Below are 23,838 nucleotides of genomic sequence, written 5' to 3' on the forward strand. Positions count from 1 at the left end.
CACTTGAGGGATCTGAAATTAGAACTGGTCAAAAGTTCTCTCTAAAATAGTGTTTTGACCAGCTCATATATGAAGTGAATTTTTTTTCATATTTGAAATTCTGAGCTTATAAATAGTTATTCACATTCTTTCCTGCATTTTACAACCAACTCTCGTTGAAATAGGACTCGATGCCTAAAATATTTTTTACATATTAATCATCTGAATATTTTTTGGAAATTACATTTTTAGCCTTCCATCTAGTTATAAATGGAAGAACACCTACACACAGAATGAGTTTTGTCGACCATCTGTTGACAAAACTCGTCACTTCCACTGATAGCTTTCTGCCTCTCCGCAATGAGGAATAATGCCTTTGCTGACTGTTTCTGTTGATAAAAAAACTATGTAGATGCTCCGGGGGGCCATCTGTCAACAGACAACACTTGCAGTTCACCAGGGAGCCCTGTTTGCTGAGCTTACTATTGGCTGTTCTGTCAAGAGCCAGGCATCTCTCTGCATGCTCCTGGAAGGGAACAGCATGTCCTTGAGTTTCCTAGATGGAGCAGCAGCCAAGGAGGCTCCACACACTTTCCCCACCCCAACCATAGGCTTCGCAGCTTGCATCGGCCAGGACCATGACCTAGGAAATCTGTAGGAGTGGCACTGGCAGCCAGGGACAGCTCTCAGAGCCCGTTGGGCCCTCTGCTCGGGAGGCTGCAGGAACATGGTGCCTGCTTCTAGGAACTGCCTGAGGTAAGCACCATTCAGAGCCTGCACCCCAACCCCTCCTGTACCTCAGCTCCCTGCCCCAGCCTTTAGCTTCCCTTACATCCAAATTCCCTTCCAGAGCCCTCACCCTTTGTGCACTCCAAACTCCTCAACCCAAGCCCTGAGTCCCCTCCTGTCTTCAGCTGAAAACTTCTTCCTGCATCCCATGTCCCTCATTTCCAGCCCCACACCAGATCCTGCACCACCAGCTGAAGCTCTCTGCCCCCTTCCTCCCCCCGCCACACACACACATTCCAACCCAAGCCCTTCATTTCTGGCCCTACCCCAGAGCTCACCCACCAAACTCCAGCCTGGTGAAAATGAGTGAAGGTCAGGGGAGAGTGAATGATGGAAGGAGAGGAGATAGAGTGAATAGGAAGCATGGGGGCAGAGCTGGGGTGTTCAGTTTTCTGCAATCAGAAAGTTGGCAAACCTCTCTTAAACCTATGCACAAACAAATGTCTGCAGAGGGAAACTGACTGCTGAGAAAATAAAACCAGGAACATTACAGACTCGATAATCCCAGAGATGTACAGACATTTTGATAAGATTTAGCTGCTTTGCGCTACTTAGTTGTTATACAACCCAGTAAATAAACATCCAACCTAAACAAAATTCTACCTCATCCAGTATTATCAGTTCTCATCACAGCCTTCCTTTCCCAAAAGCCTGGTCAGATAAGATGGTCTTTGCAACTTATTCTGACAGGTCAGCAGTCATGGGCTGTTTTGGGTCAGCTGGGATTTCAGTAGTTTAAAGCTGAGAGACCCTTGCAGAGAATCTCATCAGCAGCCTTTAATTTGAGCATGCTCCCAGTTCGAGGTCCTATGCTGAGCTCAAGGACAACAAATATCTCATCGGAAAAGTGGTGCTCTCTCTAGCATAGGCTGGTTCTAAGATCAAAGCTAACACCTAATGCTAACAATAGGCAGCCAGAGATAATCAATGAACGCTTGTGTAACATGTTCACCATGAGATGCCTTAGTGAAGAAGTGGGTTGTCATATTTTACACCAATTTCAGTGTTAAAATTTATCTGAGGCCTACCTCCATGTACTCTTCAGTGATTCAGTCTAAAGGTGGCAAAGCATGGAGGATGGACCCACACTTTAGGGAGATTATTTCAACTTCCAGATAGAGGAAATCAGTCTTGGTCCTTTCTGGACATGGAAATTCAATGTGATTATTAGATCTAAGCATGACACTGATGGAGATATATTAGATTTGGATATTCAGTGCAGACGGTATTGTAAATTTTTGTAAATGCTCTTGTGGTTTATAGTTATGTTCTTGAATTTTATAAGTTTTACTTTATTTGTTGTCAGATCCAAAATAAGAAATTTAACATGTTAAGACAATGGATTTTTCATATTTCCCAAAGCTAGAGAATACATACCAGTAAATGTATTACTCTCATTCTTCAGCGTGATTAAGTATTTTCCCTCATGGATTCTAGAGCACTTTAATATTAGTGTTAACTGAATGAGTGCATTCAGTTACATATTAATTCTAATCCTCCAAAAAAACCACATATTTTGTGTATTCTCATTTTAAGCCCTGCACATAAAAAGCAAAGAAAACATCAGTGTGAAATCTACAGTGTTTGTACTATAAAACATCATATGCTGTATTTTTATACAGTCAGGAATATAATTCTCAAAAGGGTTTTGTTGATATTTTTAAACATGAAAAAGATTTAGTTTGTGAGATTTATCTCCCATGTTAGTTCAAAATACAGTAAAGCTGATGACCGTCAATCTAATAAAGTAGCTTAGAAATGCCTACATTCAACATTTTCTGCCTTTTAAACATATTATAAAACTTCATTCTGTAGAAGTCATTTCAGTAGGTCAACAAAAGCACCAGTCCTGCATGAACAATGAAAAAGTATTGATTCCTGGAACACACACACAAGTTACCTATTAACAGCAAGATACATGCTAGCTGCTAGATGCTGATCTGTAATAGAACAGGGCTAGACTTCATAAATGTTCTGCTTTGCCACCCACTTATATACAGTAATGTAAATACAGCACACCGATTTGCATCAACAATCACCCTCATTCAGGCACACTAATGCAAATATTCGTGCCAAGACCAATTCTTGTTTCAAAAAAAATCAATGGTAATTTGCCATAATTTCTTAGAGGTGGGCCCAAACTTCCTGGTTCCACTCAGATTAAAGTCAGCACAACTTTCCTATGATATTTTAAGTAATGTAAGGGTTTCTTACACAAAGGTTCTATTGGCTCTTAAAAGATAAGTGAATGGTAGCTCTTCCTTTCACTAAAGGCACATGGAACAGTGACATAGTTCTGTGTATCACAGCTCTCTCTCTCACAGAGAGGACAAACTCCAGGCTCACATCATTTGATTTATACCTTAACTCTCAAAATCTCTCAGGAAAATTATAAGCACACAAAAAACTACCCACAGAAGTTGTATGGGAATGTTATGTAAAATTGGGGCCAGAACTTTGTCCCAATGCAGCTCCTTTGTGCTACTCTACTGATGCAAAAGGGTTACAAAGTTAGCTTAATCAGTTTCCAGGAGTGTGCCCTTGTGTAAGGGAATCCACCAAGTGGCGTAAATGAATTGATACATAACATTAAAATGAAGAGTATGAATACAGAGCAGAAAAGAGAGTATTAGATGAATTATGGTGGCCGACAGCTTGATTCAGCAGCTGAGGCACAGAATCAGGACATCTGAGGTCTCTTCTTGGGTTTGCCACTGAATTGCTATGCAACCTTGGTCAAGTTATTTAAATGCTCCCTGCCTCTGGTTTCCCCATCTATTGACTCCCTGATTATCCAGCTACTTTTTAAGGTCTATGAATTTAAAGGTGCTATATAAGCATTGTAGGTAATAATCACTTACGCAAATTAAAAATGAAGGTAATCCACCCCAATGATCCACTACACAAACACCAAATACTGTCACACACTTCATAACAGGTATAAGATAAGATGGTTATTTTTCATAGAACCCACATGAATTGAAATTTTGACAAGAACTCCTGGGAAGGAAAATTGCTGTATTTCACAGTGCCTAACAACTGGCTACATTCTACCAATGACAGACAACCAACCACAGACCCAAACACTCTTACCTTGGTTTCAGTCCCATCTTCTGTAGTAGGCCTTTACTATTAAGGACAAATGAGCTTTCTATGTAAAGGGACAGTGTCCTAACTCAATATAAAAACGTGTTCCAAAAGACACAGTACAAACTACTCACCCTTATCTCTATTTTTTTAATTAAATCCTGTGTTTTTCAATGTTAGAATAATAACTTACTTCATAGCTGGCCATATTATTTCAAACAACATGCCAATTCGCAGAGTAGGTGACAGACGCTAATACAACTACTCTGCTGTTACTGAATAAGCTATTTCACAAAAACAAATACTGAATCAACAAATTATATTTCTGCTTACACTACTTCCATTCAAAATTCTGTGAAGCTGCTATTCAGCTTAACATTCAGAAGGTTTTTTGTAAACATAGCAATGTTCTCATTATGCCTTTAAAAATATACATATCACATAGTACATATAAAACCAAAAATATACATATCACATAGTACATATAAAACCACTCAGCTGGCATGCAGCCATCAACATTTCTTTTACATTCCTCTGAAATGTTCTTTCACAATATTATCCGCCTATGGAAAACTGGAAATCTGCAGGACAAACCACCAAATGCAAAGGACACCAAGTAAAAAGAATTGGATTGAAACATGAACATGCTGAGTAGACTACTAAAAAGTGGAAAACGAGAATGAATCATGTGCCCAAGTCTTCTGGCCTTCTAGGAGTGTCCTATGTTAAAGTGTCCTGGCTTTCCAGGAGGGAAAACAAAAGAGGGGAACTGAGATATTTGCTTATTTTCCCACCATGCTTACCTCTCCTCCTGCCTCCTCAATCTTTGCTATCACACAGCTGTACTCCAGCTGCCCTGTCTCATTTGCTTCCCCTTACCCATTTCCAAAGCCAACATCAGGCCAACACTTCAAAAGGTGTGTGTTCAGGGCCGCAGACCTCACCAGATCCTGTTATGCTGAGAGGTGCTTGGATCACAAATTTCTCCAAGGTTGGCTCACTGAACACACACATCAATTAACATCACTGTTAGGCTTAGTTAATCAGAAGCCCTCCACAAATAAGACAAAATGGGAGCACTGACCTCTCCCAGGAGCTTGACCTGAGTGATTGGAGCGGGTGTGCTGAGTATCGTTCTGTGTTTATGTGCATGAGGCAAAGCAAAAAAGAATACATGCAACAGAGAGAAAGCAGCAGAGACAAACAGCAGGAAAGTTAAGCAGCAGACTGTGAGCACTACATCACCCTAGAAAAAGCCAGGGAGAGTTTTGGGTTTAGCCTCTAGTGCTGGGGGTAAAGAGCCTTGAGGCTGTAGGCTAAGTGGCTCCTTCTGTTCTTAGTTTCTCCTGCGTGTGCTGAAGCAGGACTTTGTGCATTCCTTATATATTTGGGTAAGAAACCTACAGCTTGCAAGCTGAATGCAGCCCGCAGCTTGCCTGGATTGGCTGATCAGACTTGGGGTTTGCCCCCTACCCCACAGTGGTACAAGCCAGTGCTGGCGCTCCAGCCACGTGCCGCGCGACACCATGGCTGGAGTGTCAGGAATCAGCCAAAGGAAGCAGCTGGGGGTTGTGCCTGCAAGGAACGTTTCCCTGCAGTGGGTACTTGGCAAAGCCATCTGCACCCTTCTCCATCCAGCTGCATCAGGTAGTGCGCATATCTCCTGCCCCATACCACGGAGGCCCTGTACCCATCCATACCTTGCTCCTGCACCTTCCCTCCCAGTCCCTGAACCCCAATCCTGCATCCACCCCAGCCTGTTTCTGCACTCTCCCTCCCAATGCCCAGGTCCACCCGCTTCTGCACCCTACCTCCCACCCAGACACCATACTCCCACCACCAGTCTGCTTCCTGGCAGCCCCCTCCCACACACCGAACCCATCATATTTGGCTGCACCCCAGGGTTGTGGGGGGGTCGGGGCTCAGAAGAGTTAATCTGGCCCTGGAGGAAATCCTGCTCCCCTGCCCCATGGGCTAGATTGTGAGGGGAACCCTGGTGGCCCCCAACTGTTGTAAATGAATAGGATAGCATTAAAAGGTAAAACCAGATCCCATCAATTCCCGCTTCCATCTGGCACATCTTCAGGGCTCTGAAATGTGACTAGCTGCTTTGGTTGAAAAAAGGCAGCAATACCCTAAGTGCTGTACCCAGACCTCAGTGAAAAAGGAGACTCACAAAAAGGATGAATTATTTTTAAGACAATTTTTTAAAAAGAATACATTTTGTATGTTTCTACCTTTGGAGATGCAGCTTATTTTCTACACCATTCAGGGTAGAAAGTTACCTGTGCTTTAAAATGAAAGATGAGAGTAGCACATATTGACACCATATCAAGAACCGCTGAATATTATGAGCTTCCAATACTGCATCAGGAAGGCACAATGCTGCAGCTTCACCCACAGCTGCTAGAGTGGAAGAAGGCCAGGATGCCCAGAACCAATGCCTCCACATTGCCCTGCAACACAACACTGCAACTAGCTTAGATTACATCAGGAGATAAATTTGCCAAACCACCTGCAATGGATGTGAGAGCTACTGCTCTTTTCTTGACATCCCAGTCTTTCAGTTAACTAAATGACCTGTAAGGGGTTAAACCCAGAGAGAGTGGGTCCCTGAAAATCTCCGGGAAGAGTGGCCAGGCAGCTACGTGAGCCCACAGGGAAGAGAGTGAGATTTGAATTGGAAGCAGTAAAAGGCCTGGCAGTTTTTGTATGGCCAGAGGAGAGATACCAAGATAAAATATGCCAGGAACTAGGTATGGAATTTTTCTGTAGTATCCATACCTAAAATGAACTGAATCTTGGAGCCAGATATGTGAATCAAAAGGGGATATTTAGTCAGATGCAATCAGGTTATTTATTTTTATTTTGAATTTGGTTTGTGAGTCTTCTCAGGCTGATTTAGGTACCCCCCTGTACACTGTGGGGATCTGATAAGGTTATTGTAGGGAGGATTGTGATACTACTACCCCTTACTTTTGCACTGCTGCTGGCAGGGCTGCTGTCTTCACACCTCAACAGCAGCAGCTGCTGGCCAGGAGCCCAGCTCTGAACACAGCACCACAGCAGAAAGATGGTATGGCTTGTACTGTCACCATTTTGCACCCTTTTTAACAGGGACAGCAATTGCCTGGGGACCATTATAAGGTTCTTTTACATACTCTGATGTTTTATCTAACTCTTAACTTCCTCCCCCGACCCCCTGCAGTACCTCTGCTGTTCTGATTTGTCAACCTTGATAACAATATTTGGACCTCTGTGCTTTATGTATTGAGTTCTGTTCTGGTAAATCTATGATCTGAAGAAGTGGGTCTGTCGCATGAAAGCTCATCGCCTAATAAATTATTTTGTTAATCTTTAAAATGCTACATGACTGCTTTTTTTCATTTGATAGAATACATACTAACAAGGCTACCTCTCTGTCAATGATTTGTAATGTGATACTTGTTACTGCAGGACATTCACAAACTTTTTACATACTCTGTTTACTCACACTTTACATGTGTGTTTGTACCATTGTCTTCCTTTCACTCTTGAACCTTCTCTCTCTCTGAAATACGCTAGGGGGAGTTATCCAACATTTGGAGATCACATATGGCTTGCTATTTAAATATGAATTGTTCATTTTGGGGTTTTTCGATGTTCACCATTTATCAAACATAATTAGGATGGTTTTTTTTTGTTTTTTACTTTGCAAATACGTTGGGGCACCCACCTTTACCCATTCCTAGGGGTCAGCATAACCTCAGCATAGGCACCCACCCTCATCCTTCCGGGGGTGCAGGCATAACCTTATATTCTGCAGGTTTGCAGGGTCTTCTATCAGTGAAAGAGCCTTACACAGCAATATCCTACTTAATCGCTATTTATTAAAAATCACCAACAACCAGAATGCATATGCTAAGCATACAGTGCTCACCATTCCCAATGAGATGAACTTTTCTTGATGGCCAGTCAGTCACCATCAGATCCATCTGGAGGTCTCTAGTTTCTGCATAATGTCATTGCCACAGAGTTGAGGTCTGGTACAGTGTTCCCTGCAAGCTGAGTGCTTGGACAGCCACCCAGGAGAGAGTCAGGTGCCGTCCAGCTGATGAGCAGTGTGCCCCTGATGGGCAGCATGTGTTTCTAGTGGTGGTGCACATAGCAAAGGTCTGCCCATGAATGGAAAAAGAGTGAATATTGATCTGGTAGTTCTGATCTTGAAGCCATGTCCAAAAGTTTGTTTCCCAAAGAATGTCCTATTGGATCCCATCTTATATAGTAAAACTAGAGTCCCACTTGGCTATATATTAATCAATTATTTTACTAAAACATTACCAGTCCTAACACACTGTAACAGAATTGCCTAACCAATCCTACCCTACCACCTGAACCAATTTATACCTAGCAAAATTAATTATACAGCAGGCTGAACCAATTAAAAACCAGACTGAGATAATACAAACAAACAATAGGAAAGTGGTGAGCATAATCAGAACGAGGACTACACAATCCCAACCAATGTTCCCGCTAACGCTTTCCATTTTCAAAATAAAAGTGAAGACAAGGTGCTTAAAAATTGTACTATGACGTCAACTCTCCAAGGTCATTCCTAGGGGTGAGGGTTATAATGGGCTGCCCTCAACTTTTACTGTAAAATCGCAGTGTCTACACTTCACTTTTGTTACTTACCTGTTGCCTCCTTCTTAAGGTGGCACAGTGGCAGTTCGTGCCCGGTATGCAACGCTGGCCCAATAACACACCGAGAATGGAAGAAGAATCTTTATTTGGCATGCCAAGTAAGGTGCAGGGGGATCTCTCCTCAAAGCCTGCACACCTTGCAACAAGCAGTGAGCAATACTTATACCTCTCTCCTCCTTTGTTCACCCCCTCCCAACAAACCAGGGGAGAGTTTCTCATAATCCCTTATCCACTCCCCCAGCTCAAACTGAATTCTTACTAGTCTTATGCCATTCCGCTCTGGTAATTCCCTATTGAGCAGGCGGTCAAGTACCAATAGATTATTAACAAAAAGTAAATTACAGGAAGGTAGAGTTATTCGGTCGTATAGAACATGAACAGGATCTCATTAACAAAACAATACTGAAAATTAAGGAGGATTCACTAACAATGCTAAATTCAATATTGAACCTTATGAGAACATCAATAAGCATTCATTTACAAAACAATGTCTCTATGAGATCAGAATATAATGTTTCCCGTGCCAACATACCCAAGGTTAAAAACTGCAGCTTTTTAAATCCCTCGTCTCTCTCAACAGCTAGAGTGCCCCTCCAGAGAATGTGAACTTACTGCAATTCCACAGTTGGATCTAGGTTCTCTTTCTTTGATCATTGCATGTGCCTTAAACAACCAAAGTGTCAGATTGGTCTCAATAAACCAGGTTTTTGGAACAGATCCCCTTGTAGTGAGGATCTACGTGTAGGGCCCTGTCAAATTCATGGCCAGGAAAAACACATCTCAGACCATGAAATCTGGCCTCCCCTGCCCCATGAAATCTGATCTTTTGTGGATTTTTACCCTATATTATGCAGATTTCACAGGGGAGGGCAGTATTTGTCAAATTCGGTGTCCTGACCCTTAAGGGAATTAACAGGGGGATTGCAAGGTTATTTTAGGAGGGATCACAGTATTGATATGCTGACTTCTGTGCTGCCTTCAGAGTTGGGCTGATGGAGAATGATGGATATTGGCCAGGTGCCCAGCTCTGAAGGCACAGTCCCACCAGCAACAGTGCAGAAGGCTTGTATTGTCACCTCCCCACTGTTCCTCTGCTCTTCTGATTTGCCAACCTTGATAACAATTTTTATGATTTGTCAACCCTGATAACCATTTTTGGACTCTGTGCTTTATATATTGAGTCTGTTCTGGTAAGGGTATGATCTGAAGAACTGGGTCTATCCAACAAAAGCTCATCACCTAATAAATTACTTTGTTAGTCTTTAAAGTGCTACATGACTTCTTTTTTGTTTTGATTACAAATTACTGAGTGTGCGCTATTCTTAAAATAGGGGTTAAAAAAAGGATGGTTTGGCGTTATTTATTAAGGACCATCTCATCTCCACATGCATTGTGGCACGTGAATTATTCATTTTTTTTACTGAATTGGAAAAAAAATGGCTCTTCTTGCTATTTTGGTTGCCAACCCCTGCCCAACAGTGTGCAAATGACAGGCAATTTTGTGCAGCTAATATGGCACCTTCACCCACAGCCCACTCCTGCACCCTCAGCCTCAGCCTGCTCCTTCACCCCACCTCCCACCCAAACTCCACATCTCTACCTCCAGCCTGCTTCCCAGGAGTCCCCACACACACACACTGAACCCCTCATTTTGGCCCCACCCAGAGCCTATGTGGGTCCCCAAATATCCACTGGCTCCAGGTCCCAGAAAAGTGACTCCAGCCCCAGAGATAAGGCCTGAGTCTCACTGCCTTTCCTCAGTGGGGCTGGAGTTTGAGGGGAGCGAGCAGAGTCTCTTTTTTTCTGCTTTTCAGTTGGGGGCCACATCAGTGGGGCTCTCCCTCCTGCTCATTGCAGCGCCAGGGCAGTGAGAGTTGTGAGGGTTTTTTTTTTTTGGTGGGTTAGTGGCCATGACCCAAAAAAGGTTCCCTGCCCCTGCTAGGCAGACTGACCCCTGGCTAACAGAGACAGCCAGAGCTGCTATCCCCCCCTGCCCTGGGTCTGCTGCCTTTCATTCACCCAGCCCAGCCTCAAGGGCTCCCTGAGGCAGAGCTGTAGCCCCAAGGTTGGCCTTGCCCGGCTCAGGGCTTGCTGGGCTCTCTGCCCACAGCCCCCCACACCTGCTGAACACGAGACTGGCGCCAGCTGCTTGTGGATAAGTTGGGGGGTCTGGAAGGAGGGGTTGGGCCCCAGGCACAGACAGAAACAGCAGCACGAACGTTACCCCCTAACCCATGCTGCGGGCTGGGAGCCGGGGACCCACCACCTCTCACCCAGCCTGGGGCTCCCCGCTGCCACGGCCGCCCCCGCTACGGGGGTGCGGCCCTGCCCCGCGGCGGCCGCCAGCGGAAGGGAAGGGCAGGGAAGGGCCGCGCCGCACCCCTGAAGCGCAGCGCGATGGAGGCGCTGCTGGGCCTGGCCACCTGGAGCACGCTGCTGGTGTGCATGGTGATCAAGCTGCCGCAGATGGCGGCGGTGCTGGCGGCCCGCTCCGCGCGCGGCCTCAGCCTGCAGAGCCTGGTGCTGGAGCTGAGCGGGTAAGAGACGGAGCCGAGCCCGAGCCCGCGCCCGCGCCCGCGCCCGGCCGAGGCCCCGCCTGCTCAGCCGCTCTCCGCAGGGTCGGCGGCTGCGCTCTGCCCGCGGCGCGGGGCCCGGCAGAGGAGTCGCTCCCCGGGGCTAAGAGGCGCCCAGCCCAGCCGCGGTGGGGCCACGGAGGCACCAGGCCCGGCCCGAGAAGCCCTGCGCTGCCGGGCCTTGGGCTCGGGCCGGCGCGTTGTCAGCAAACGTTGTGCGAGTTCCCCTGGCGCAGGGAGCACGTGCAAGGGCAAGGGGAGAGGCTTTGAGATGGGCTGGGAGGAGGCGCCGGGCTGAGCTCCCCCGGCTTCCCCTGGAGCAGGAAGGCTGAACATTCCAGCAACCACCCAGTGCACTTCCTGTGTCAAAGTCATCAAGCAGCCCTTGTGTGCGGCTAGTTCGAAGTACAGGGGGGCTCTTTGGGCCCAAACTCATAGGACTTACCCTACAGGATCTCAGCAGTGAGGGCTCAGGGCTGCCTTTTGAACTCCTGGTAATGCCAGTAATTCCCTGTCCTTTCCCCCAATCCAGATGAGTGATTTATCCTTTCAGGTATCAGAGAGATAGCCCAGGGTTAGTCTGTGTCTTCAAAAACATCAAGTCGTCCTGGGGCACCCTATAGACTAACAGGTATTTTGGAGCATAAGCAGCTGATAGGAATAAGGGGATTTCAACATGTGCGGGGTCCTTTCAAAAAGGGCCTCATGTAGACAAGCCATGCGTGATCGAAATACAGCACTTTTGAAGTGCTGTGGCTGGCAGCATGCTAATGAGGTGCTGAATATTCATTTTGGCACCTCGTTAGTATTCTCCAATTTGGCTATTAGCATGGCCATTTCAAAATTTTGGCCAAGTGTAGACATGGCCATAGTGTGTTGAAATGCCTGTAAGTGCATAGCAGAGAAAAAGAAATCTGAGTCTCGTTCACTTGCAACATACTAAGCATTCTCAGTTGTGTTAAATTTCTAGGAATAACTTACTGCATAATATATTATCAGTCCTCTCAGCTTTGCTAGAAATTGTTTTATTCTGTAGTTTTACTTGGTAAAAATGGCAACTTCCAATGGCAGAATCAAATTGTGTCCTCCTACCTCCTTCTTCTAGCATACGCTCATCTCTCATTAAACAAGTACTTTATTTACGAGTACTGGCTTGAACTAGGGACACACACACCTACTAGATGAGTGAACTCCACTGCTAATACAAGACTAATCCCCTCCCCACAGCTCCAACCTGCTGTAGTCTGACCCCATGGCCCTAACCTGTGGCAGCCTTAGCCTGCCCTTGCCAGCCCCACAGATTGGCCCCACAGCAGCCTTACTGCTCCCCCGCCCCGTGCCAGCCCCACAGACTGGCCCCACAGCAACCTGACCCTTGCCTTCCGTCCACTACCCGGTAGACCTAACCTGCTGCAGCCTGACCGCCCTCCCCCGGCCCACACACCCAACCTTCAGCAGCCTGATCCCCCAACCTGCCACCAAGTTTTAAACCTTCCTCCCACTCATGTCCCCAAACTGCCCCCAGCCTTTAATCCTCCCCAAACCCAAGGTTCACTTACGTTTCTAAAGCAGTGCTACATGCTTCCACTCCTTTGCTGAGTTAGGAGCACTAGGAACCAATCGGAAACTTTTACCTGTATTTGAATGAGAATTTAGTGCCCCTCTTACAAGTTTTTGCCTATGAGCAGAAAGTTGGGAACCAATTGTGCTCATATAGGGAGGGATGAGTATATTACTGTACTGAGATACTGTTTGGCCTGAAAAATTGTAGCGGCTGGTACTGATGCATAAATTACATGGAAACAGTCTATCAGTCAAGCTCTGGGTGAGTAGGCAGAACAGGCAATTAGAAATACTTGTTAACTGAGCAGATATGATCAACAAATTAGAAACACACACAGAATTACACAATGCCATTTTACAGCATTAGCTTCCAGAATATTAGAGGTGCCAATACCAATAAGGTGATGCCAACTTTTATTTTTTGTTCAAGAATGCATGAGATTGTGCCATTTTGAGGTTTTATGGGCAACATTTGCAATTGTCATGAAGAAGCTGGAAGTGCAGGGCAGTCCAAAGAAATGCCAATGTATTTTATCCCCCCTCTTATCTCAAAATAGATTCTGCCCCTTCTGTGAGTTTTACAAGGAAAACATTTTGCAAGTTCATTGGCATGGTTTCGTGTCTTTTTGCCTGTGAAGTCACCTGGTTTAAGTACTTCAACTAATAAACTTTCAGCTGGAGTTTAGGCATTAAAAGTCTTAAATGGTGTAAGAACCAGTTACCCCGGCAACTGCCTCTCTCCCTGCCCCTGTACAGCTAGAGGTCTATCCTACAATTCCTCTCAATTCCTTGACTATGGAATTTGGTTTCTTCGTGTGCCAGAGCCTTGATTTTTACAAAAGGTCAGGGAGTTAATATGATTTTTGGTGGATGAAAATTTAACCTGGTGTCAGGGGAAACTTTCTGACAGCAATCTGTTATGATAAGGAGTGGTCTTGCAAGGGAAATGGTGGGAGAGCCATTGCTTGGGACATTTAAAACTAGATTTGACTCCACCCTAGTAAAGATCCAATAGGAAATGGAGTGCACAGTTCTGCACTGACAGTGAGATGCTCTGATAATTGAGTGGATATTTTCCACTTTAGGGTATTAGGATTCTGAAATAATTCAGCCTTTAAAAACAATTTTTATTACCTATTTTTTAATGTTGAACATCAGAATTCTAAATTGAGGAAACAGAATTATTACCAAGGCAGCCTAGGAAGATTTCCTGTAAATTATGATTGGGGTTTAAAATACCTGAAAGCTTCTTTTCCTTCTCTTGTAAATAGCAACTGTTTAAACTAAACCTTTCAGACACTGTCAATGAGACCTTCGTGTGAACGCATTGGCCACTTCACATACATATTGAAAGAGACTGCAAGATCTTCAAGCCCAGGGCTTTGTTTCTGTGAATGTGCAGTTTGGAAAATGGGATACAAATTCTGCTTGTGGCTTTGGGGAAGTCCTACAGTAAATAGATTTTATAAATGAAATTGTCAACCTGTCTCTGTGGGCCAACAAACTGTTCCATTTTTTCTTTTTAGCTTTCTTGTGTTTCTAAGGTACCAGAGTTACTACAGTTACCCCCTAGAGACCTACCTGGAGTATCCCATCCTGACTGCACAAGGTAATTCTTTTTTCTTGTTTCATATTTTACCTTGGCCCTGGTTTCCTATCTGTAATGCCTGTTTTTTTTCTTTCAGATGTCATTCTTCTTCTCTTTGTTCTGCATTACAGTGGCAACATGAGGCAAGCTTTGCCTTACACAGTCATGTATCCTTTGAGATCTACCCATTTGTGTGTATACAGCACTTCAGGCAGTTATTTAACAGAAAACTGAGCATTTTATCTCCTAGTGCCATTGAAAACCTTATTCCTCCATCTTTTAATGTGCATTTCTTATTTGTATTATGCAAGTTTCTGGGATCCTTATAAAAGCCTTTATGCAGCATTAGCTGCATCTGTAACTAATTTTATGGGCCCTACAAGTGAGAAGGAATGAAGCTGATTCATATTTTACATTTGCGTCAGAGACACAAAATGGAGAGTATAAATATTCTTGTTTAACTCTTTTACGCAGTTGTGCCAATTGTGGCTCATGTGCACAATGACTGTTCGGTGCGGCTTTGAAAAGATATATAGCTTTGGGTTTGCATTTGGCACCAGACGCTTTGGAACAGGGCTTAATAAATTTATCAAATACTAATCCAAGAGCCTATGAAGACTGAAGGTGGGGAACTACCAGCAAGGTTCAGGAAGCAAGTGTCCCCCTTGCTGTTTTTGCTGCTGCAGAAGTGGGTTGGGTTGGGATTCCCACCAGTTTTTGAGGCTCCATCTTTCCTAACAGCATCAGCTTGTGAAACGTGAAACTTTGCTGCCTCTGTTTCCTGAAGGACAGAAGGAGAGGTGGTTTGGCCCTGGGCTTTTACTACCCTACCTGCCAAGAGCCCTAAGCCAACTTTGGTAACTCCTGTGCTTCCACTTGCTTCCGCAAGTTACTTTTGACAGTTTCATAAATGTCCATATAGCTATGAATAGCAGCAGGAGTAGTGTTAGTTTGATTTTGTTACAGCCTACAGACATGCATTATTGCAATGTTTGATTAAAATTGGCAATAAATTACAGTGCAGCAGGTTTCTAAAATGCTACTCATCTCATTGGCATTTTACAAAATTGCTATACAAATATTGAAAATTACAGTCCTGACCCTTAATAACCAAGTATGTGACTTTATTCACATGAATAGCCCAGTTGATTTCAGCAGGACTATCACTGTGTTTAAAGTTAGGCATGTGCCTAAATGTTCTGCAGAATCAAAGTTTTAAGTTTGTGAGTGGAGTAAATATTCCAGAATAGAGTGACTTTTCTTCCAGAGTAGTAGCCACCCAAGCTATTCTACAATAGACATTACAGACTAGTTCATTTTTCAACAGCTAGTCCAGTCAGTGTTCTAGGTTGCATCTCCCTGGTCCAACATGGTCGGGACCCAACTGGTTGTGAACAAAAGAATTTGCTGGATCAGGGCGATCCTCTATGATGGGCTCTCAGCTCCAGCGGGCACCCTGCCTCACCCCTCTACCACCCAACTGGGCTGCTTACCCAGCTGCTGCAAGGGGCTGGGGGCAGCCGGACTCTGGCCCTGCACTGACCCTCATGGAGCTACCAGGGGATGCTGGCTCCAGCTGCAGCCCCATGGGGCTGCACCCTGAAGGGGGACTCTGGCTGGAGCACTGGCCTTACACAGTCCCCTGCAATGCTCACTGTGGCCCTGGCCCTGCACTTCCCTCCCTGGGCTTGCCGGCTCTGGCTCCGCCCTTGCACTGTCCCTTGTGGGACTGCTGGGGGACACTGGCTTTAGTTCTACCCCCATGATGCCTCAGCTGGGCTGTGGAAGCTGTTGCCCCTGGCCCCTGCTGGCCCTCCTCCCCAGGCTCCAGATCTGGTTCAGGAGCATCTGTGGTCCAGCTGGACTGGCAAGTGCTGGTTTTAGGAGGTGCAGGCTGTACAGAGGTGCTAGTGAAAGTCCAGCCCTCAGGGAAAGGGCATATATGAGGACCAGTCTGTTTTCCCCAGGACTCTGTCACAAGGCCTCCATCTTTCGTAATAGCCTTTGGGTGATTGCTCGTGAAGTGTTGACATGCTTCACGTTTCTGCTTTGTTCTAGAGCAGGGGTGATGAACGTTTTCTCAGTCTGGGGCCATTGAGTCACGGAAAAATCACTTGGGGGTGGGAGGGATACGCACTGAGAAGCAAAAACAAAACAACTCACCTCACTCACACTCAACTCAGGGCCCCAGGGGTGCACTCACACTCCAGCCCCTCGGGGCCCTGAGCCTTGCCACATGCTGGATCAAAGTAAGCTGGGGGACTAGATACAGGCTGTACATTCGTCATCCCTGTTCTAGAGCTGTCATGGGACTACTGGTGATCTCATTGTTTGTTTTACTCAGCACTGGTTCGCAACATTATATTTTCTCAATAGAGACTGTTTCAGCAAGAGTATCTTCTATTTTCAGTCAGATTAGCTAATACAGGTTCTTAGTATTGAGGTGCCCACGTAACTGTGCATTATGAAATTTAACCCAAGCTTAGATTTGTAGGAGGATGGTACTTTCTAACTCTGCAGAAATGGATAATAGACCTGGCTATGGTACGTAGTAGCTCTTAAGTGTGCATATATGTTTGTCACCCTTTTCATTGCTCCATTTCTTGGTGAAAAAACAATTGTAACCCTTTTTATATGCAGTAGAAACCCATATATCTGAGCTGCCTTTTGCCAGTATTAACCAAAACACAAGCGCACACAGGAATATGGGGAATTGATGCATCAGCCTGGGACACAGAGCTGACAGCTTTTTAAAAACTTCCCTTTTCTTGTTCATAAATGAACAAAACATTGTTTGCAAGAACTAAGAGTCTGTGTATTTTGTAAGTAGGTAAGGGGGGCGAGGAGTATGGTTTAATACCTTCCCAGGAGGGGTCAGCTAGTTTAATAGCAAATGTGCATCTTAAAACAATAGAAAGCTCATTGCCCCTTCTGATTATCTGAATTTTTGATGATCTGATCTGGCTCTAGGCCCACTTAGATTAGATAAAGAACTGTGTTTTATTACTTATTCTAGAAGGTGTATTGAAAGTGACATGTTGATGAGCGCTTACCAAGTTCTGCTTTGCCTGTCCCCTCTGTGAATAGTTTGTGAACAAAACACTTCCCCATGGAGCACGCTTAGTTTAAAAATACCTTTTTGTTTTAAGACCCAGTTACCAACTGCAGTAATTGTTACATTTTATATTTCTCTTAAACTCTGTACCACAGAATTAGTTTCTGGCCCATTTCACTCTGTTTCGTAATTTCTTAATGAGGTGCTGTAATGTTTGGGATTCAACCACTGAAGGAGGGTTTTGAGTGAGTTTTTTTAAAAGCAAAGCATATGTTTGTATGTTTAAGCCCAAGCTAAATACTTCATCAGCTGGAACTAGAAATACGTGTTCGCTGCCTGTCTCTTTTTTTAATCATTCTCTGCAGAATTTCTCTACATTAATCAGTGCAGCAAGTAAATTTGCTCAGCTGCAATGCCTGTGGCAGACAAGAGACTCTGGACAAGTGAGTGCCCTGACCTGGAGTATGTCTGCATATACATGTGCAAGTAAGCAATATGCAAAAGCAGTGGGGCTTTGTATCAAAGTGACTACCCAAAAGCCATTACTGTCCTAATGCATTTGTATCTTCAGCAACAGGCCTTGTCATATCCATAGTAAATCTGACACTTCCCCAGTGTAGCTTCCATATTATCATCTAAACATAACTGTGAAACCTGACCACATTGAAGCCAATGGGAGTTTTGCCATTGAGTTATCAGGACATAACATGCAAATATAGCCAAACAATTACGGTGATCTTTCTGAAAGAGAAGGTCTTTTTATGTGTATTTCATGTGTTGCTTTTATGCAGAAAAAGTCTGTCTTTTATGATTTTAAATTAATGAAAATCCAGGCTAGAAAAATAGAACAATTTGTAACTTGGTTGTGCATTGCAATTGTTCCCGTTTTGTCCTCACAACTTAGATAGTGGAAAAAGTCACTTATCAAAACCCAAATCATACTTTTTTTCTCCATTTAAATAAATGGTCTTACTTCTTTCAAATGAATCCTTAAAATTAGAAAGAAAAAGCAAGCTCAGGGTTGGGGCTCCATTTCTGAGGATTCAGCAGGGGAAGGGGGTATACTTAAGATATGGGTATTTGTATGCTATTTTTTGCTTGGTTTTTCTCTTAACAGCCAAGCAGAGGTTTCATTGATTTTGGCTGTTGGATGCATCAGCAGAGCCTCTTGGGTATATTAACCACAATTCTTTTAATTTACAGCAAGAATAGTTACAACTTTAATGACCACAAATGATTCTATGGGTGAGTTATAGAAATTGCCAACAATTTCTTCCCTGCCTTGCTATCCAAAAATAACAGCAGCCTGTCCTATTTTATGAGCAGTTATCTGATTCTCAGTAGAATAAGTTATGCAACTGAGTTGTTTATTCCAGCAAGGAAACTGGCTTACTGCTGAGAAATCAACACAGGGCTATTATTATGGTTAGAAGTTTAACACCCACGAGGAATACAATTGGAAGAAAAATCTATTTGTGTTCAGAGTAGGGAGTGTTGGCAGTGTAAAAGGCAGTTTCTGCTCAGAGAAAAAAATAGATTAAAATTTGCTTAATTAGGGAACAAACACACACACACCACCCTTCTTTCTGTGGCAACACACAGTAATTGAGTACAGGTTGAATCTCTCTCATCCAGCACCCTTGGTACCAGACTGGTGCCAGACAAGAGAATTTGCTGGACCATGGGAGATCAATACTGTCTAGCAGTATTACCTACCTTTCCACTGCTTACTGTGCTCTTAGAAGACATTTAGGGGTTAATTAGAGCTAAATAACAGCACAGAACACCTGAGAGCCAGGACTGGTGGCTGTAAACAAACTTTATGGGACCACAGGAAACTTGGTCACACCCACGATAAATTTCATCCAGCTATTAAAATCATGCCGGACTACCGATGTTGTCAGACGAGAGAGTTCCGGATTAGAGAGGTGCAACCTGTAGTCTCTTATCTATTTGGGAAAAGCCATTGGAAATGACTGCTTCTTGCTAACTGCTAGACTTGTATACGTTTAAGCAAATTATTCAAGAACTGTAACACTATTTAAATTATTTGTACTAGTTTAAAATTTGTTAGTACATATAAATTGAATGTTATATTTCATAGAATGCTAGAATCCTAGGGCTGGAAGGGACCTCAGGACGTCATCTAGTCCAGCCCCCTGCCCAAAGCAGGATCAACCCCAACTAAATCATCCCAATCGTGACTATGTCAAGCCAGGACTTAAAAACCTCTAGGAATGGAGATTCCACCATGTCTTTAGGCAATGCATTCCAGTGCTTCACCACCCGCCTGGTGAAGTAGTTTTTTCTTCATATCCAACCTACACCTCCCACTGTATTTGGCCGATAATAATGTAGATTGCTGTCACCTGCAAGTGAACAGAGTGGCTGACAACACATGGACTTCAGATGCCATGTTATGGACACGTTAGGTAGAACAAATTCATTATAACACTAAAGAATATATAAGATCAGCCTTTTGCCATAGTGGGGGAAAAAAAAAACACCCAAAAAACTGTACTTGAGAAACAGACCCTGCATGTTGTTGGTATTTCAATTGCTCAAACTAGTATGATCTGAAACGTCCTTTTTAGTGGGAAAAGGACTAAATTTGTACATAGCAGAAAGCAGTTTTAGACAATGGAAATAAATCAGTGTTTTTGATGTTTTACCAGAATGAGCCGAAGAAAACTGCCCCATCATATTACCCAGAATGAGTTTTAAAAGGCCAGTGACATCCATAAACTGCTCCAAAATGTATCATAGTGACTAACAGATGGAAGCAGTGACTTTTGGACTTTAAACCAAAATGTGACCTGTCAGCTCTTTGGGAGTTGAGAACTCACACAGGGTTTTTCCCCTAATTATTCTTGGTTACTCCCTGTCTAGTGGTAGGCAGTATGGTATATTTATAAATATCACTAGCTTTTAGAAATTTTTTTTTAATATTTCAATATAGTTTACTTCCTAAAATGGAACAAATGAGATATACACATGTGCAGTGTCAAGTGAATAGAGAAACTGCTTCTCTGATGTTCAGATAAATATTGCAGCTTTAGTTAAGAATAAATATCAGTATAATCAAGACACTGAGCAAATCTTATTGCTTCTCTCAGTTTGTGTAAGATTTTTGCCTGTTAAAGCTGGGCAAAACACCAATAAGTGTTTTCGGTTAGAAAAAAAAATCTCAAATCTGAACTTATTAGCCAACAAAATTATTTAAATAAAGCATGATATGTTTATATCTTCCTGTAAGATGCAGGTGAGGAAAAAGATATAAACTGTGTGAGTTTAAATAAGGTTTATTAAATTTGCTGTATACTGCAAGTTCATTTTTTATGTCAAAGCGATTCAAAGCAGCAGATTTACATTAACGAATCTAGGTGTATTTATTTTTCAAATACTTCTGGGTGTTACTTAACAAATCACTGTATCAGCTGAGGAAACACCTGCTTAATTCATTCTTCCCCCTCAAACAAAACACAAACCTGGAAATTGAGTGTTCTTTCACATCTGGCGTAGGGGTTCCTTAACTTGGTATTTTGAGGCAGTGCATTAAGGAGTTGGCAGGTGAATTGTTCAGAATGTATACCCATGAAAGTTTGCAAAGGTATTGTATCCTGTGGAAATGGCAGCAGTTAATGTGAATGTTCATGCTTATGACATTTTATTAATTGAATATTTTTTCTCCTCCTTAGTTCTAGTCCGTTTCATAATCATGCTGGTTCTTAATATATGGGTCACAGCCACAATATTGCATTACAGGAAGACTGAAAAGACTGATTAGATGACAGCTCCTCCCCAGCTGCAACATATATCATATAGCTTCAACTAAAAAATACAGCGCTAGCTGAACAAAAGACCTCCACATCTGGCAGTCCTCTGTATGTCATCTGCCTCACATTATCCCTAAAAAAAGATTAAGTCCAATATTGCCTGTTTTATTTCAATTAATGCTAATGGAAGAATGTTTTATTAGAAGTACTTTTCATTTGTCATTGCAGATGGGTTTCAGTGGTACCTGACATTCCCCCCTCCCCCCTTATGTTTGTGGCTGTTCTTATGCTCTTAAACAGATCAGTAATTAGTTATCTATCAATACGGTGTGCAAAGAAGGAAGACAATTAAAAATCTGGCCCTACATTTTTAATTCATCTGGAGCATCACTAGGTAAGTTAGCTTTGGTACCTGCATAGTGGATATATCAAATGGTCTTTTAGTCTAGTTGAAATACATATATTGTCATATAACACACCCATAAGTCAGCTGTTTCTGTCTAACCCATCTTTATTAAGATAAAAACCAAAAGTGCATCTATTAACCTTTTATGGGTCATTCAGTCCTACAACTCTAACCATACCCTTTCAGTCAGTGGATGCTTAGTTGCCCTGTAGTAATGGCTGGGCCAGAGGCAGGGGCAATGCGTAACAAGGCGATGCCTCCTGGGAAGCCCCAGCCTGGCTAGATCGGGCCCTGCAGGTGCCCCAATGTCAGCTTCTCCATTGTAAAGTTCCTCAAACTCCACTTTCAGCCTTTAGTCTAGAATATCCTGGTTGTGATCCAATTTATTACTGGAAATGTTTCAAAATGACCTTCAAAGTCACAAAGTACATCCATCACCAGAATACAAAAGCCAGGCTCTTTGGCATCCCTCTTTGATCAGAGAAGGGAGCATCCAGGCTTCTCCCCAGCATGCTCTAGCCAGAAACAAAAATTTATCCCCACAAATGGACAGCCTCCACCTTCCCAGGGCTTAACAAAAGGGCAGGAGAATTAAGAGCCACCCATTGTGGGTTTAAATCCTTCATCCCTTGCCGGGTTCTCCCCCAGCTCACGATTACTTCTTTGTACCTTCTTTGTCTCCAAGCTCAAGGAGCGAGCAGGAAAACTCCCTCCACTGTTCTAGGTCAGAGCTTTTCCAGTTTCTTGTCTAGGACAGTGGCCCATCTGGACTTTCCTTCTCCTTTGGCTCAGAGCCAAAAGGTAAACTTGTTTCTGTTGATCTCTGGTTCTGAGATTTTGTGGTCTCTCTTTCTTCATTAGTCTCCACTAGTACTTCCCTGGGGAACACCACCAACTCACTCTCACTGTAGGAACTTTCCACTGCCTCCCAGCTGCCCCTTATTGTCTCTTCTTCCAAACTTTTGCCTGACCTGTTTTATAAGCCAGGTGTCTCCTCTCCAGTCCTATTGGAAGACAGTTACCCTGGCACAGATGAACTGGGTCGTCTCCCTCTTAAAGGGACCAGTACTCCAGCTCCAGCCTGCTATAGTTCTAGCTAACGTACAGCTCAGGTATTAGAGGCTTTCTGCTTTAAGATCACTATGATGCAAGGTTCTATTTCCACTGCTGCTGAGTCACCCCAGTGCAGGGCATTACAGAACCACTGGCAAATTCTCTCTCATATAGGCTCACATCTCTCTAATTGAAGCTGATGTAACTCATTCTATTAAAGATTGAGCCTCTCTTATTTGGCACCCTGGCAACCTCACTGGTGCCAGACAAGAGAATTTGCCAGACCACAGGAGGTCATATTATCTAGCAAATTACTAACCCTTCCACCGCTTACTGGGCTCTTAGAAGACATTTAGGAGTAAATTACAGGTAAATAACATAGAACACTGAGAACCTGAAATGGTGGCTGTAAACAAGATTTATGGGACCATGGGAGACTTGGCCACACCCATGCTAAGTGGTTGTCGCGCTAACTAAAATCATGCTGGAGTACAGATGTTGCTGGATGAGAGAGTTCCAGAGTAGAGAGGTTCAGTCTGTATATGGTTTTGCAAGCTTTCTGTTCTGTACGATGCAAATGCTGCACTGGAGTTTTTACTTTGACATTCCACTCATTACTTGCTTTGTAAGAGCAAAATATCATGTTTATTAAAAAAAATGTTTGCATAATTACTAGCACTGACTTGTGACATTTATTTTGTCTATTGGAAATGAATACTATAATGTTCCTAACCAGCAATGGTTATATGCTGGTGTGTAGCTTACCTTGTTTTCTCCGAGCATTAATGTTCTTTAGGTGGAAAAGCCTGTTCTTCTCTAAAGACCTTCTGTGCTATTATTGATTTCATCTATTGGTCACTAGGAGCAAAGGCCTGGTCCCAATGCAGTCCATGGCAAAACTTCCATTTAACTCAATTTCACCCCAGGGTATGAAAACTATAGGTGCCAATCCAGCAATAAAATCTACAGAAGTGGCCCCATATACCTGTACAGAGCTCTATTGACTTCATGGGGAATTCAGGGTGAGCCCAAGGGTCTGCTTGCACAGATCAGATTGCAGATCCGGTCTCCAGCTCCAGAAATCAGAATAGAGAATATTAATAATTTTTGCTGATTCTACAGCTGTTTTAATTCAAACCCTTGTATTTCAAAATCAGTTACTTGATATTGACTTGATGAAGCTGTGAAGGTCAGTGGAAGCCAGGAAGTCTCCCAGCCCTGTTATGTTTATGGCGCTGGTGATTGCCATTTTATTTATTTATTGTTGCGTGCTGTTCCATTGCCTT

General features: G+C 43.5%; 1 protein-coding gene across 3 annotated transcripts; it reads left to right on the forward strand.

The window, feature by feature from the left end:
* Nucleotides 1-310: 310 nt before the first annotated feature.
* On the forward strand, nt 311-23,218 carry SLC66A3 (solute carrier family 66 member 3). 3 transcript variants are annotated; one of them, XM_074988958.1, is made up of 7 exons: nt 311-735; nt 14,201-14,283; nt 14,360-14,429; nt 16,749-16,806; nt 17,683-17,803; nt 18,521-18,562; nt 21,016-23,218. In XM_074988958.1, exons 1-7 carry the CDS (start codon nt 707-709, stop codon nt 21,102-21,104), a joined length of 492 nt encoding a protein of 163 aa, XP_074845059.1. In that variant the 5' UTR covers nt 311-706; the 3' UTR covers nt 21,105-23,218. The 3 variants fall into 3 exon arrangements, with proteins under 3 accessions (XP_074845059.1, XP_074845060.1, XP_074845062.1); XM_074988959.1 differs by lacking the exon at nt 311-735 and adding an exon at nt 10,901-11,075; XM_074988961.1 differs by lacking the exons at nt 311-735; nt 18,521-18,562 and adding an exon at nt 10,901-11,075.
* Nucleotides 23,219-23,838: the final 620 nt, after the last annotated feature.

This window comes from Carettochelys insculpta, chromosome 3 (genome assembly GCF_033958435.1).
Source record: "Carettochelys insculpta isolate YL-2023 chromosome 3, ASM3395843v1, whole genome shotgun sequence".
NCBI lineage: Eukaryota > Metazoa > Chordata > Testudines > Carettochelyidae > Carettochelys > Carettochelys insculpta.

What these genes read in the sequence shown, in the direction of transcription:
- SLC66A3 (XM_074988959.1), top strand. Translation starts at nt 10,936, where the DNA reads ATGGAGGCGCTGCTGGGCCTGGCCACCTGGAGCACGCTGCTGGTGTGC. An exon ending in TCCCATCCTGACTGCACAAG is followed by an intron (nt 14,284 to 14,359) that starts GTAATTCTTTTT and finishes TTTTTCTTTCAG; the next exon opens with ATGTCATTCTTCTTCTCTTT. An exon ending in GGATAATAGACCTGGCTATG is followed by an intron (nt 16,807 to 17,682) that starts GTACGTAGTAGC and finishes CATTCTCTGCAG; the next exon opens with AATTTCTCTACATTAATCAG.